Source organism: Chiloscyllium punctatum, chromosome 18 (genome assembly GCF_047496795.1).
Source record: "Chiloscyllium punctatum isolate Juve2018m chromosome 18, sChiPun1.3, whole genome shotgun sequence".
NCBI lineage: Eukaryota > Metazoa > Chordata > Chondrichthyes > Orectolobiformes > Hemiscylliidae > Chiloscyllium > Chiloscyllium punctatum.
Genome location: NC_092756.1, coordinates 64,896,290 through 64,912,760, shown reverse-complemented (window position 1 = coordinate 64,912,760; position 16,471 = coordinate 64,896,290). Strand labels below are relative to the sequence as shown.

At 41.5% G+C, this 16,471-nt stretch overlaps 1 protein-coding gene across 1 annotated transcript in view; it reads left to right on the top strand.

The window, feature by feature from the left end:
- LOC140489156 (NACHT, LRR and PYD domains-containing protein 3-like) overlaps positions 1–16,471 on the top strand; it is a 78,510-nt gene that overhangs the window by 29,529 nt on the left and 32,510 nt on the right. Inside the window, exons 8-9 of the mRNA XM_072588381.1 lie at positions 10,928–11,095; positions 13,949–14,035. Of these exons, the coding sequence (XP_072444482.1) occupies positions 10,928–11,095; positions 13,949–14,035 (255 nt within the window). The remainder of the gene's footprint in view (positions 1–10,927; positions 11,096–13,948; positions 14,036–16,471) is intronic.

Genomic DNA, 16,471 nt, shown 5'->3' with positions numbered 1-16,471 from the left:
CATCAACATGTTTATCTTTTATTGTCTCGTCTTTCTGTTGCAAGTCCCTTAGCCTTTCAGGACTACACACTTCTGTCTGACCCTCTGACTGTACAGGTTTTTCCTGCACCATTACAGTAAACAGGGGGTCCACTAACTGAACCTCAACTCCTTCATCTGTCTCTTTTGTTTTTGTCTTGTGCTGTGACTTTGATAGTGGGATCTGGTTACTACGAAGTCTGGGAAAATATCTGGGTTTTTTTAAACTCCTCAGTTCCCATGTCTTCTTTGGGCTTTTCTGCAACAAGGGGTGCTGCTCCTACCTTGGATGTTGCTAAATCATTCCCAAGAACTGAATTCCTGGAACTGACACTCTTGTCAATTACTCCTATGGATACTTCCCCAGTCTTGGGTTTGCACTGCAACCTGATCTTGCGTAGGGGAATACTGTATTTCTGTCCATCTATCCCACAAATTACACTCTCGGCTAACACGGCAGAAGGTGTGCAAATACGTTCATTGGGTTTTGAGAAGATTTGTCACTCAGGTTGAGGTTCTGGATGTAGGTTTGCTCACTGAGCTGGAAGTTTCATTTCCAGACATGTCATCACTCTATTGGGTAACCTCTTCAGTGGGCCTCCAGGTGAAGCACAGGTGGTATAGACTGCTTTCTATTTTTGTTTAGGTTTCCTTGGGTTGGTGATATTATTTCTTGTGGTAACATCATTCCGTGTTCTTTTTCTCAGGAGGTGGTAAATGGGATCCAAGTCAATGTGTTTGTTGATAGCATTCTGGTTGGAATGCCATGCTCCAGGATTTCTCGTGTGTGTCTCTCTGTTTGGCTTGTCCTCGGATGGATGTGTTGTCCCAGCCAAAGAGTGTCCTTCCTCATCCATGTGTAAGGATACTAGCAAGAGGTGGGGGTGGGGGTTCATGTCTTTTTGTGGCTAGTTGATGTTCATGAATACTGGTGGCTAGTTTTCTACCTGTTTGTCCAATGTAGTGTTTGTTACAGTTCTTGCATGGTATTTTGTAAATGACATTAGTGTTAAGTGTCTGTATCTGGTCTCTCAAGTTCATTAGCTGTTGTTTTAGTGTGTTGATGAGTTTGTGGGCTACCATGATACCAAGAGGCCTTTGATGTAGACAAGAGTGGCAAGGGTTTCTGGATGTGTTTTGTCTGCTTGTTGGGGTTTGTTGCTGAGAAATCAGTGGACTGTGTTCATTGGTACCCGTTCTTTTTGAACACTGTATAGGTGATTTTCCTCTGCTCTGCATAGTTCCTCTGTGCTGCAGTGTGTTGTTGAAATAACGTTTTAATACAGCTCCATTTATGGGTGTTGGGATGATTGCTTCTGTAATTCAGTATTTGGTCCATATGTGTTGTTTTCCTGTAGATGCTGGTTTGAAGCTCCCCATTGGCTTTTTGCTCTACTGTGATATCTAGGAATGGCAGTTTGTAGTTGTTTTCCTCTTCTTTAGTGAATGTTATGCCAGTAAGGGCATAATTGATGTTGTTGAAGGTTTCCTCGAATTTGTTTTGTTTAATGATGACAAAGGATTCATCCACATCGCGAACCCAAAGTTGGGGTTGCATGGTTGGCAGAGCTGTTTGTTTGAGTCTTTGCAATACTGTCTTTGCTAAGAACTCTGATATTGGAGATCCCATGGGTGTTCTGTTGGTTTGTCTGTAGGTTTTAATGTTGAAGATGAAGTGGGTGGTCTATTGTCCTTTCCGTGATGAAGTTGGTGGTGTTTGGTGCATGTGTCTTTGGTTCTTCTAATAGCATAATCAGTGTTCATTGGCCAGGTTGATGTTGATAGATGTGAACAGGGCTGTTACATCAAAGGAGACCATTATTTTACCCTTTTCTATCTTGGTGCCTTTGGTCTTCAGGAATTCTTGGATGGAGTGGCGTGAGTCATCTTCTCAGTGTTTAGTCTTTGGTGTAGCTCCTTGGCCAATACGTTCATGTCTTGCTTTTGGGGATTGATTAGATTCTGTATCTCTCAAAATGATAACTGCTTTCCCTTCTGTTTACCCACAGAGGCGCATTCTTTATCGAGATCCGGCACTAACTCCATAGCCAGTCCCTGCCGAGGCTGTGCAGTCTCCTGCAGCTCCTCGACTTTTCTTGGGTCTCCTTTACTACTTTCACTAATGCCACTGGCTTAACTCCTTTTACCACGTCTTTTCCCACAGTGCCTTTCTTCAACAGCCAGCACTGTGTCTTTACATGTCCCACCTTTTCCCAGTACCCTCCTTAAACCACCAGCACTGAAATGTTTTGTGTCCCACTCCATTACAGTGAAAACACCCAAGTCTTTTAACTCCTGTCCACACTCTTGGGGTTCTTTTTTCACCTGTGGTAAACTGTTACCAGTGTACTCTACTCTACTCTTTGTTTGGCATGGAGGATCTCCCTCTCTCCCAATATCTATCCCTCACAGGATTAAGTTCTTGCCGGAAGCTAAATTTTGCTGTATGTACCAATACTCATGTGCCACCTCTGCTGCTGTTCTCACTTCTTGAACTTTCTGTTCTTGTGGGCGGCACGGTGGCACAGTGGTTAGCACTGCTGCCTCGCAGCGCCGGAGACCCGGGTTCAATTCCCGCCTCAGGCGACTGACTGTGTGGAGTTTGCACGTTCTCCCCGTGTCTGCGTGGGTTTCCTCCGGGTGCTCCGGTTTCCTCCCACAGTCCAAAGATGTGCAGGTCAGGTGAATTGGCTATGCTAAATTGCCCGTAGTGTTAGGTAAGGGGTAGATGTAGATGTAGGGGTATGGGTGGGTTACGCTTCGGCGGGGCGGTGTGGACTTGTTGGGCCGAAGGGCCTGTTTCCACACTGTAAGTAATCTAATCTAATCTAATTCTTATCATCCCTGGAAGTGAGTTTTTAAACTGCCTCAGCAGAAGAATCTCTCGTAGTGCCTCAGGTATTTTTAAGTCCTGCACCCATCTATCAAAATTACTATGTTTAAGTCTTTCAACTCAACTTGGTTCCTTCTTTATGTTTCTGAACCACTGTCTATATGCTTCTGAAACCAATTCATAAGTACTCAAAATAGCCTGTTTGATACCTTCATAATTGCTTGACTCCTCAGATGACAGCGCTGCCTATACCTCACTGGTTCAGCCCACCGGCTTAGTCTGAACTAGCATTACTCACAAGTCCTCTGACCACTCCATCTGCCTAGCCAATTCTTCAAATGAAATAAAGACGGTTTCTACACCTTTCTGATCAAATTGTGGCAGTGTTTTAACATTTTTGTATATATCACTATCTTCTGTCTTCATCTCCATCCTGTTAACTTGACTTTCCTGACTAAGTCGTAAGTTCTGAGGTTCAAATTCTCTCTCCTTTTCTCTTTCATTTCTCGCTATCTCTCTCTCTCTCTCTCTTTGCTCAGCTAAGAGCCTTCTATCTCTTTATTTTTCCTCTCTGTCTTTGTTTATCTTCTAACTCATGGTGGCTCAGTGGTTAACACTGATGCCTCACAGCACCAGGGTCCCAGGTTCAATTCCAGCCACAGGCGACTGTCTGTGTGGAGTTTGCACATTCTCCCCGTCGGCGTGGTTTTCCTCCAGGTGCTCTGGTTTCCCCCCACAGTCCAAAGATGTGCAGGTTAGGGGAATTGGGGGTGGTAAATTGCCCATAGTGAGAAGTGCATTAGTCAGAGGGAAGTGGGTTTGGGTGGGTTACTCTTCGGAGGGTCGGTATGGACTTGTTGGGCCGAAGGGCCTGTTTCCACACTAGTAATTGTAATTTAGGTTTTTTCTAACTCTACTGCATTTGTCTGTTTCTCTGACACACCTAAGTGCTTGACCAACTCCTTTACTATTTCAGCTTTACTTTTGTCTTGGTTAAACCCAATTCTAACCTCTTTGCTAATTTTAAAGGAATGATCTTTTTCTGTCCTTCTAAAGATTCTTGGCAAATTTGGGAATCATCTTCAGACCCCAGAACCTCTCTATCAATCTTAAGAGCCACTTTTAATTTAACCAACCACAAGTAATCAAAATTATATAAATTGTCTCACCTATTTTTTTTTAAAAGATCTAGGACACTAATCGGCAAGTGTTTAAATCTACTGGAATCTTTAATACCCCAAATAGAACATAGAAAATAGAACATAGAAAAATACAGTGCAGTACAGGCCCTTTGGCCCTCGATGTTGCGCCGATCCAAGCCCACCTAACCCACTATCCTCCATATGCCTATCCAATGCCTGTTTAAATGCCCATAAAGAGGGAGAGTCCACCACTGCTACTGGCAGGGCATTCCATGAACTCACGACTCACTGAGTAAAGAATCTACCCCTAACATCTGTCCTATACCTACCACCCCTTAATTTAAAGCTATGCCCCCTCGTAATAGCTGACTCCATACGTGGAAAAAGGTTCTCATGGTCAAGCCTATCTAAACCCCTAATCATTTTGTACATCTCTGTCAAGTCACCCCTAAACCTTCTTTTCTCCAATGAAAACAGCCCCAAGTGCCTCAGCTTTTCCTCATACGATCTTCCTACCATACCAGGCCACATCCTAGTAAATCTCCTCTGCACCCGTTCCAGTGCCTCCACATCCTTCCTATAGTATGGCGACCAAAACTGCACACAATACTCCAGATGCGGCCGCACCAGAGTCTTATACAACTGCAACATGACCTCAGGACTCTGGAACTCAATTCCACTACCATTAAAACCCAATACGCCATATGCCTTTTTCACAGCACTATTTACCTGGGTGGGAACTTTCAAAGATCTTTGTACATGGACACCAAGATCCCTCTGCTCATCCACACTTCCAAGTATCCGACCATTAGCCCAGTACCCCATCTTCTTGTTACTCCTTCCAAAGTGAATGACTTCACACTTAGCTACATTGAACTCCATTTGCCACTTTTCTGCCCAGCTCTGCAACTTATCTATATCCCGCTGTAACCTGCCACATCCTTCTTCGCTGTCCACCACTCCCCCGACTTTCATATCATCCGCAAACTTGCTCACCCAGCCTTCAAGCCCCTCCTCCAGGTCATTTATAAAAATGACAAACAGCAATGGTCCCAAAACAGATCCTTGTGGAACACCGCTAGTAACTGCACTCCAAGATGAACCTTTACCATCAACGACTACTCTCTGTCTCCTTCCAGCCAGCCAATTCCTAATCCAAACCTCTAATGCACCCTCAATGCCATACCTCCGTAGTTTTTGCAGTAGCCTACCATGGGGTACCTTATCGAACGCCTTGCTAAAGTCCATATACACCACATCTACTGCTTTACCCTCGTCCACTTCCTTAGTCACCTTCTCAAAGAACTCAATAAGGTTTGTGAGGCACAACCTGCCCTTCACAAAACCATGCTGACTATCCTTGATCACATTATTCCTATCCAGATGTTCATAAATCCTATCCCTGACAGTTCTCTCTAAGACTTTTAAATTTGTTTAAATTTGTCCTAATCTCAGACTGGATCTGTCTAAACCTGTCAAAATCTCGGACTTGAGTTCCCAAACTGTTTCGACACAGCGGTATGCTTCTGCTAATTAAAGTGAACACCCAGAAAAGCTCACCTTGCCTCCTAATCTGCTAAAGTATGAGTGACAGAGAACTCCCAAATTCTACTATTTAAAAAAAAACAATTTATTCTTTAACTCCAAAAGTGAACTCTAAAAAATAACTGTCTACAACTCTAAGCCTCCTTTCCCTTAAATGCTTATCTGCTTCCCACTCTATAACATTATACTCTTCCCATAAAACCCTGTATTAAAATTCACTGGGACTGCTAGTCAGTCACATGACAGGTACCTGGAAGGTCCGTGCAAAACAGCTTTCACTCTCTCTTACTGCGCATGCGTTCAACTTCATAACAATACTGAGCACATACTGTGTTTTCCCAGTCTTTGCCACCACAAGTATATGCCCTTCCTTCTCAATGTGCCTGTCCTCCATGACTCGTCAGTGCCTTCTTGCTATTCCTTGCTTTTCCCAATCTTTTCTTTCCTCCTCTTCCATATCCCTTCTTAAAATCGACTGTTTGCACTTGCTCAAATTTGATTCTGCTGCTGTCATTTGTTACTTGGGGCCTTTTGAAGCTGCTTGCTTTGTGCCACATTTGCCCATCAGTTCCCTAACTGAACAGAGTCTGTTCCCTTCTGATTGTGCTTTAATCATTATGGCTCCAGCCTCTCGTGGTCCTCTGGCAGATTCTTCTAACTCCTTAATTACAGTCTCACGTTCTAGATGTACCTACCCACCCTCCCCCCAACTCCATGTTACCTTACAATCATGTAACTACCCAAGAGCACACTGACTGTCTGTTAGTATCTGATGGGTGTTGTAGCACATTGAAAACAAAATCAAAATGTAGGGTATAGGTCATTACACTCCGTGTCATTCCTTCTGTCCACCACACTTGAAGATGTGATGATTATTGTCTCTGTCTCTCTGGTAGCAGCAACACCAAATCACTCCACTCTCAAACAGAAACTATTTCTAATTCTTAATTCCTGGCATTAAGACTGCCAATCTGTCTTATTCATGAGTCTTAGGGAGCCTTCAAGAATATTCTAAGAATACTTCTTTGGATAGTAAAACACCAATCAAACATTTCTATTTGATTCCAGGCACAAACATTACTTGAATGTTCCTTCTTTACATTTGAGTACTTGGGTTTCCCAAAAGAAACTTATTAATTTCTGTAACCATTTCATATTTCAAAATGTTTCTCATTTCAATTTCTTTTTAAATAAAATTGTTTTCAGGGATTCATCTGTTTTTCTTTCTATTCTCCATCCCAGGCTGCATTGTGAGAATGGAGAACAAGGGGAAGTGTCTTGCTTCAAACAGTAGTCAGTCCACCAATGAGGTCATAGCTTCCTTTTTAGCACCAACTAATCTTTGTCATGTTTTAAAATTCACCTTCCAATTTCTCTCCAGGCGGCAATTATTTCACCTGCCTGTGCGGTCTTAGTTTCCTAGGGAAAAACAATGACTGCAGATGCTGGAAACCAGAGTCTAGATTAGAATGGTGCTGGAAAAGCACAGCAGTTCAGGCAGCATCCGAAGAGCAGGAAAATCGATGTTTCTGACAAAAGCCCTTCATCAGGAATACAGGTGGAGAGATAAATGAGAGGAGGGTGGGGGTGGGGAGAAAGTAGCATAGAGTACAATAGGTGAGGAAATGACCTGGGAATTGCAGTGGGGGAGGGACTACCTGAGATTCTTGTAGAGAGAGGAGGAAAACGTCTTCAAGGCAGGTATCCTTGCAAGATTCCTAACCTATTTTGGCCTCACTCATCTGCTTGCAACTCCTGAAGGATCTGCCCTCTATCTTTGGATTTTTGTCTGTCCCACTCAGTTACCACTTACTTGGTTCCACCCTGACCTGGCCTATCCTGAATTTACATTACATTCTTTGGGTCTCGTCCCTAACTCTTTGGTGCAGCTTTCTACCATCACCACTGGTGGTAAATGAAAACATACTTGTCTCAATGCAGTGATGGTTCTGATGATGTGGCCTGAGATCCTCCTGACTCCACCAGAATCAACTCAGCAAATTGGTAGGAAACTCAGGTGACAGGTTCATGATCATTTTATTTTCAGACATTCGCAAGGAGAGCTAGTCTTATTGCTGAGGTGTAAAACCAGCATTATAGATACTGACGAGCTTTGTTCTAATATTACAATCTTCCATATTACAGTTCTCATTTTCATCATCCATGTGTATTATGTAATTTCCTGCCCCCATTTTCACAGTCACTGTCTATATTTTGCTTAAGGCATATGCTATCCTGCTGACAGTGCAACGTCTGCACACCATGCTTGTCTTTTTATCTCTGTGGTTACCATTTGCTTTGACTATTACTGACAATATGATTGAAAAGTAGCCCTTAACTAGCCATAACTCCTTTGGATGAGAAAGGATCAAAGAAAAAGTGACACAGGAAAGCACCCTTTTGTGCATAGACTACATTACTCATTAAATATGTTTACCATCAGGCTTCCTGCCTGTATTAGGGCAGCTTTGTTGCTGGAGGCAGTGCCTCTTCAGAAAAGCCATTATTGAACAGCGAGATATGATGGAGGATAAATGGAGCCTTCAGGGAAGTGGTGAATGCCTCATGCCAATTGATATTACCAGTCACTGTGGCACTGAATTTCCAGAGCTCAGTTTAATTCCAAAGATCTTGTGCAGATGTTTGTTGTAATTCTCAGTCTGTGGATCTTCGTGACATCAGTGTTTTCTTTAAGAGCACCAGCCAGTACAAGTGATTCGACACCAGTTCAGTCAGTTAGGCTGTAGGGCTCAGGGGCTTCATTAGATTACCACAGGTGCAGGGATGGAGGTGTTGCTGGCTGGACTAGCACTATTTGCCCTTGAGAAGGGGGTGATGAGCTTCTGCCTTGACCTTCTATATGTCCTGTAGGTAGATCCACAATGTTATTACGGAGGAAATTCCAGGATTTTGACCCAGTGACACTGTGCGCATGGTAATTTATTTCCAAATCCGGATGGTGAATGTCTTGGAGGGGAAATTGCAGGTAATAGGGGGTTCCCAAGTATCTGCTGCCCTTGTCCTTCTAGATGGAAGTGGTCATAGATGTGGAAGGTGCTGTCCACGTATCTTTTGCAAATTTCTGCCGTGAATCTTATCAGTAATATAAACTGATGCTATAAAGTGTTAGAGGTCACACGACATCAGGTTATAGTCCAACAGGCTTATTTGAAATCACAAGCTTTCAAAGCGCTGCTTCTTCGTCACTTCATCTGATGAAGGAGCAACATTCCAAAAGCTTGTGATTTCAAATAAGCCTGTTGGACTATAATCTTGTGTCGTGTGACTTCAGATCTTGTTGATGGGGGGAGGGAGTACACATTTGTGCAGGTGGTGCTATATATAAAGAGTTGCGAATGGTGCTGAACATTGTGAAGTCATCGGCGAATGTCCCCATTTCTGACCTCGTGATGGAAGGGAGGTCATTGATGAAGCAGCTGAAGAGGGTTGGGCCAAGGGCACCTCTCTGAGGAACTCCTGCAGAGATAAGCTGGAGCTGAGATGACTGACCTTCAGTAACCTTCCTGTTTGCCAGATCGTACTGCTACTAGTGGAGATTCCCAATCATTCTAGCTGTGTTCAGGTTCCATGGTGCTCCATTCAGACAAATGCAATCTTAATGCTGAGGGCTGTCACTTTCAGTTCACCTCTGGAATTGGGCTGTTTTGTCCATGTTTGAGCCAAGACTGTAATGCGATCATGAGCTGAGTGGCCCTGGCAGAACCCAAACTGGATGTCACTGAGCGGGTTATTGCTGATCAGGGCTCGTACTAGTGATGTCATCAATAGTGCTATCACTAGTAGATTGGAGTGTAGATTGAAGTGATGAGGGTTTTTCCTGCTTTATACATACAAGATTATACTTGGGCAATTTTCCTTGAGCTGGGTTAGGTTCCAACATTGTAACTATATTGGAACAGATTGGCGAGGCATACAACAAGTTCTGGAGTACACCTATTGTCGGCATGCTGTAAGGGCCCATAGCTTTTGCTGTTTACTATTGACTGCATGCATGTGTCCATCCGACAGCTTTCACAGAGTCAGTAGGAATGATTTTCAGTCTCAAATTCAAACTCATCTGTGACCACCATCAACAAATCCTTCATGACTGTGCAAACCCCCACAATACCTACAAATTGTGGCAATTCTTGATGCTTGACTTTTTTCAGCATCTCTCTTTGCCATTAAGCCTTGGTACTGGATGACAGGAGTTGGTAGTTTAATAGAAATGTCACTGAACTAGCCCCAAGCATGTCCATCATTTACGAGGCTCCAGATGATGGATTGCTGCTAACGTGTCTGGATCAGTGTTGGTCCAACAACACTTACAGCTCAATCTCTTCCAGGGAACAAAGGAATCCACTCACTCCATCACCATAGCCCTCTGCTAGCTTTGTGAACTGGATGGAAGATGCATGCTGTAACTCATCAGCATTTTGTCCAGTTGGGACATTGATATCTCGTAAATCCTTTACTCCCTGGAAGATTAAATACAAATAGATGAAGGCAGCATGATCTGCAAGTTCCCTCCAACCTACACACCATCCTGGCGTGGACCCATATCACTGCTCCCTTGCGGTCACTGGAACAAAATTCTAGTACTTCCTTATGAACAGCATCGTGGATGTATATACACCAGATGGGCAGCAGCAAGTCAAGGTAGCTCACAAATACATACTCGAGGACAATTAGGACGGGCAACAAATGCCAGAGACGCTTAAAAGAATACGCAAAAGCAAGCTATACTCCTGCGAAGGGTATACTTGTGGAACACATGCAGAGGAGTGATACACCCAGCAAAAGTCCTGTGTGCTGTGGTATGTGTAACTTGGAACCACAGTGGGGAGAAGTTTTTTCAGTGAGGAAAACCCTGAGTTCCTTCCCTTCTGAACAATTAGGAGTGAGAGTCCATGTTAACCAGAGACAACATAATTAGGAGCCCCAGGGATCACAGACAAGGCAATGTCAGATGTGTGCAAGTGAAGCTCGAGATTCTGTCGTGCAGGTGGATTTCAACTGAGGCTGACCCTTTCATCCATTAGATGTAGAAAAAGATTTTCTCCCTTTGTTAGCCCTAGTGCTGTTGTTTGAATGTCTTTACTATCTTGTGCACCCACGACAATATGAAATACAGTAACTAAAAATGTTTTGTCATTTGGCACTTTCTTTCTCATTCTCACTGTTTGCAGGAGCCAATGAACTCTTGAAGAAACGGTGGTGTGCAAAAGTGAAGGGAATTTTTGTCATGTGTTCTCTCAGAATTAATTTTAAAATGCCTATACAGCAAGGTGACATCTAATAAGACTGTAATCATGTGAAATCTAAAGGCTTCAAGGTCATCAAGAGTGGATTTACCCTCAGTTCTCATTTTATTCTCTCTGATCCCCAGACTGGGTCATAATGGCCTCACAGATTCTTGTGCCGAGGATCTTGCCTCTGCTCTCAGCACAAAGCAGTCGTTGACACATTTGGATCTGATGTCAAACTCCTTCACAGATGAATCCGCCCCCTTTCTCTTCCACCTCATACAGACCTGCAAGAGTCTCCGGGAGATTGTGTGAGTATTGATGTTAATTTTCAGTATAATGAACAGCATCGTGGATTCATTAAATATTAGGCTTAAAACTTAGATAGAATTGTGAAAATATGAACTCCAGTGAAATGAAGTGAGAGAGCGTCATATTTATAACATTAAATATACGCAGTATTTTAAACACCAATTCTGTGAATAACAAATTCGAAAAACAATACAACTAATTTAGAAGATTGATCTGAAGCTGCATTGACCATGAGGGAAGACAACTGATGTGTCATTGGAAATAATACACTGGTTCCTGACCAAAAATGGAAAGTGCTTTAGGTTGTGAAATTCGAAAGATGACTTTTTCGAGTCTAATTCTTCAAATGCATCTCGGTTCAGTAAAAAGAACCTGCTGTTTTTAAAAAAAGCTCAAAATCATCCCTTAACCATGACATAGGATCTTGCCCATGGGGGACAGTCTCTGATAAAATCTCAGTGTTAACAGGATTTTTTGACAGTCCCCTCCCATACATGAGCATCTGTGGAGTGTTGGGGTCTCCTAGAAACTCCCTTGAAAGATCACAAGAACTGCACCCACTGGCAATAAACATGCAGTGTGTTGAGTGCTGAACAAAGTGACAAACTCCCCTTCCTGACAAACCAAAAGATACTGATATTTCAACAATGTAATGACTGAATAAAATTTCTTCCTTGCATGAAATTTGCAGAATAGATTTTATAGCAGCAGTTAGTATAGTTTAATTATATTATTCTCCCTAAAATAGGATGAAGATTAAAATGGAGTTGATTATAACTCACTACTTTGTCATTTAATTCGTGGAAAATTGTGTCATTGTCATAAATTTCCAGACTTGGAAACATCTGAAATGAGAGAAGTTTTATTTAACTTGGCAGGACTAGTTACTGAGCTTCTGTAGATTAAATCTGATTATTATGGGTTGATACTGATGTGAACAGAAAAAGTTGAATTATTTTTACCATTCCCTTCTGTTTGTAACAAAAACGGTTTCAGTTTATTTTCCTTTTGGAATTGGGCCATGCTATCTCCCCCAAAAATCCATGTTTGTGAAGTTCAATTTTTAAGTAACTGCCAAAATCACACTGATGAAAACAAAAAGCTTGATTTAGAAACAGATGATAGGAGCATAAATGAGAACAGATGCATATGCAAGCACATACACCTGTAAACAGATACAAGAAAGCAGAAAGAGAAAAGGAGGAAACAAATTTAAAAATATGTATTACTTTAATCAATGCTGACATCTTATTTCTTTTAATATGTGTTTGAGTCCAGTAATTGGATGTCAAAGGAATGTTTGCAGTTACCTAATGGATTACAGTTGAAGATGCAGCAATAAAATTATTTTGTGGGTTATTAGTTTACTTTGCAGATGATATGAGGGATATCAGAACTAAAACTTTTGAGAAATTGATGTTGCTGTATAATTTTGCTAATTACAACTCTAACACTGTTATTGAACTCCCGTTATACACACAAACGTACAGACAAACACACATAGAATAAAAGAAATGGTGTTACGGATGGAGGGCGAAAAGAAACATGAAGATAAAGCAATAGCCACTCTCCATTGAGTTCACTAAGATGTTTTTACTTGCCAGGACTTGCTGTTCTTCGGTCACCTTTCTCTCACTGAAGGAGGCACAGAGTTTATGATTTGTGAAGCAGTCAGTTTCTGACTTATTAATTAAAAACAGCACCTTACAACAAATGGTAATGAGAAACAAACTGGCTTTCCTCAAGCTTCAAGCATTTCCTACTGCAGTGAGACACACCACCTCCTCTTCAAGAGATCTGAAGACTTCTGGCAGTGTCGTTCACATCCACAAGCTGTTCAGCTCCCCAGGAGCCAGTCACACATTTGTTGGCAGACAGGTGACCCTTGTCATCCACAGCTCGTCATCATTCCTCAAACCAATCAGCCACTTGCTGCAGGCTAAGTCTCATTGTGTAGGCACTCTGTGGTACCAGTCAGTCATCCTCACTGACAAAGCAGCAGTGTAAATGTAACTTACAATGTCACTGCTTTCTAGTGCTGCAATTGCTTCAAACTTTTCAGTTTTAACACCATCCTTTTTCTATTTCAATCTGTAATGATGCTGCGCCTTTAACAATGTATGTTGTCCTTGTTTTTTCAAAAGGGGTTGTATAATGCAGAGGTTCTGCTATGTTTTGGATTAAGCCACTTTGGTTTTGGTGAACAGATACTGCCTAAGGCAGCAGTCAGTGAAATGAGCTGTTAAAACACTTGTACAAATGAAAGGGGAGTGGTCAGTTCTGCCATTTCAGGGGTTTTAACCCTGGTTTGGTTTGGTTTTAGCAAGCAGACTGTTTGGAGCTGCTAGGGTAAAAGGCTCCCTGATTCAGCAGTTCCCACGTTGATTCCCTCTCTCTAACATCTTTCCTGTAAGAACCTGGGTTTGAATTGACCTTTTTTGCCCAAGGGTGTTTTTATGAGGATGTTGTAGAAAACCAGGACAGCTCTTTGTTAAGTTGTGGGGAATATCGTGTGTCCGAGTTTTCAAATAGCTGTTATTCTAAATTCTGTTTTCTTTTGCTTGTTTTATTCAGTAGTCTGTAAATAAATTCTGTTTTGTTTGAAAGTGAGTAGTTGGGCCAGCTGCATCGCTCTTGGAATATCCACTCTACATTGGCTTAAAACAACTCGCAAATTTATGGTCAGGCAACCTTCTTGAAATGTTTTAAGAGGATCTGGTCTGGTCCATAAATCCACAATCAAAAATACAGCAAAATTGCTTTTCTACTAATACAAAGCCAAAACTAGCTTCTGTTTTTCAGCCTACCAGTGTAAATGTAATCCATATTAATACATTTTTCCTGCTGTTTAGACTGAGTGAAAATAAATTGGGAGATTCTGGAGTGAGATTACTGTGTGCAGCTCTGAAGAATCCAGAGTGTAAAATTGAGAGGCTGGGGTAAGTACCAGAGAGAGACTGTTTACAATCACCGGATGTCTGACATTATTTATTATCATCATCATCAGGAATAGTGTTATATGTCATGTTATATTGTTGGTATCTATAATAGCATTAATGTCAAATAACAGTAACTAAAATGGATGTGGTGGGGTAGAATGCAAAGAAAGACAAAATTGCATTTGTTTGTGGTTTTTGGGACTCCTGACATTGAGATTTAATCCTGTAATGTATTGCATCTGCATCAAATTATAGTTGTAGACAAGGGAAAGATGAATTGAATATGGCCTTTCTGTCTATAAGAGCAAAATCTTGAATTTTTGATTCATGACCAACTGTGAAGAGAGTTAACAGGCTGAATCTTACTTTCTTTTGGCTCAGTGTCAATTTCGTTATGTTTTGTCTAAGGTTTCTGTCTCTGTGCTATCATCTCAATCTTGCCTCATTAACTACCATGTATATTTGTATATAGGTTAATTTTGAAGACAGTTTTTAAAATCTGAAATTAGACTTGTACATGAAGTATTGTTTTCGAGGGATGAATATTTATCTACAAAATTAGATAAAATGGGAAATTTACCTTCCTGTCTGCCCCCGGTCCCTGGTTCTGGAACGTTCCCTGTAAATTGTATCTGACTTGTTGATCTTGCTTACTATTATTATAGTTCCCAAACAATTAATCATTCCAATCCGAATTTTATCCCTTCTATATTTCTTTCATCTGCACTTGCCTTCGCTCTAACTTGTTTAAATTTCCAAATCAATATCCTCAATTAAATTTCACTATAATAAATTAGTTCTTGTTCTCAAAGCATATTTGTTGCTTATGTCATGTCTTCTAATTGAGGCAATTCATGACTGCCATTCTGTCTTATTCATGAGCCTTCAGGAGCTTTCACAATTCAATAAAGTATTCTTAATACAGAAATCAAACGTTTTGAATTGATTCCAGATACTAATATCACTTCAATGTTCCTACTTAACACCTCACCATTTTGAGATTTCAAAAGCAACTTATTAATTTCTGTAGGCATTTCACATTTCACAATCTATCCAAATTCAAATAAATAATGGATGCTCTTTAATTTATTCCTATTTTTAAAAATATTGTTTTCATTGGAAGCAATTTGTGTTCACCTTTTGTTCTTTCTATTGTCTATCCCAATTTCATTCTGGGACTCCAGGCTGCATTCTGGGAATGGAGAACAAGGGGCAATGTCTTCCTTCAAACATACGCCCGCCCACCAATGACGGTTTAGTTTCCCTATCAGCATCAATTCACCTTTGGCTTTGTTGGAAAATACACTTTCCAATTTCTTTTTCAGGCAACCATCATTTCACTTGCCTATGCATCTTCGTTTCCTGACCTACCTTCTCCCTCTGACCTGAGTCTCACACCCACCTGCATGGTTCCATTCTCACCAGTCCAGTCCTGATACCTCATTGAGATTCTTTCGATCCTGTCCATATCTGCCTGGTGCAGCTCTCTGCCCTAATCACTGATGGTAAATGAATACATACTTGCCTCAGTACAGTGATAGTTCAGGAGGTGTGGCATGAGAACTTGCTGACTACATCAAAATCTTTTGTCTCAACTTGACATTGTCTGTTTCCAGAGGTTCATATCAATCATTTATTTTCATGCATGTGCAAGAAGAGATAATTTTATCACCTGAAAGATAAAACCAATTCCACAGGATTATAGGCATTTACAAGTCTCAAACAAATATTAACAGTATTATATATTGTAGTTCTCATGTTTCATCATCCATGTGTTTTATGTGATCAAATGTTTTCCCTCTGTTTACACAGACATTGTCTATATTTTGCCAAATCATGTGTTATCGTGTTTACAGTGCAGCTCCCAGACACCACACTTGACTTTGTACCTGTGTGGTTCCTATTTGCTTTGACGAGTGCTGACAATATGATTGACAATTTAACCATTAACTACTGCAAGCCCTTTAGGTGGGAAAGGAGCACAGAAAATTAGAGTAAGGAACACTGTGACCCTTTTTGTGCATAGACTGCATTACCTGCTAAACAGTTTTACCATCAGAGGCTTCCTGCTTGTGTTTGGGCAGCTTTGTTGCTGCAGTCAATGCCTCTCCAGAGAAGTCATTATCGAACAACGTGATAAGATGGAGGATAAACAGAGCCCTATGGGAAGTGGTGAATGCCTCATGACATTGATATTATCAGTCACTGTGGCACTGAATTTCTGTACCTCAGGTTAATTCTTCATGGATTAGTGTTTTCTTTAAGAATACCAGCCAATCCAAGAGCTTTGGCACCAGTTCAGTCATAAAGTCATCATCATAGAGATGTACAGAAGGGAAACAGATGCTTCGGTCCAACCTATCCATGCTGACCAGATATCCCAACCTAATCGAGGCCCACTTGCCAGCACCCAGCCCATATCCCTCCAAACCCTTC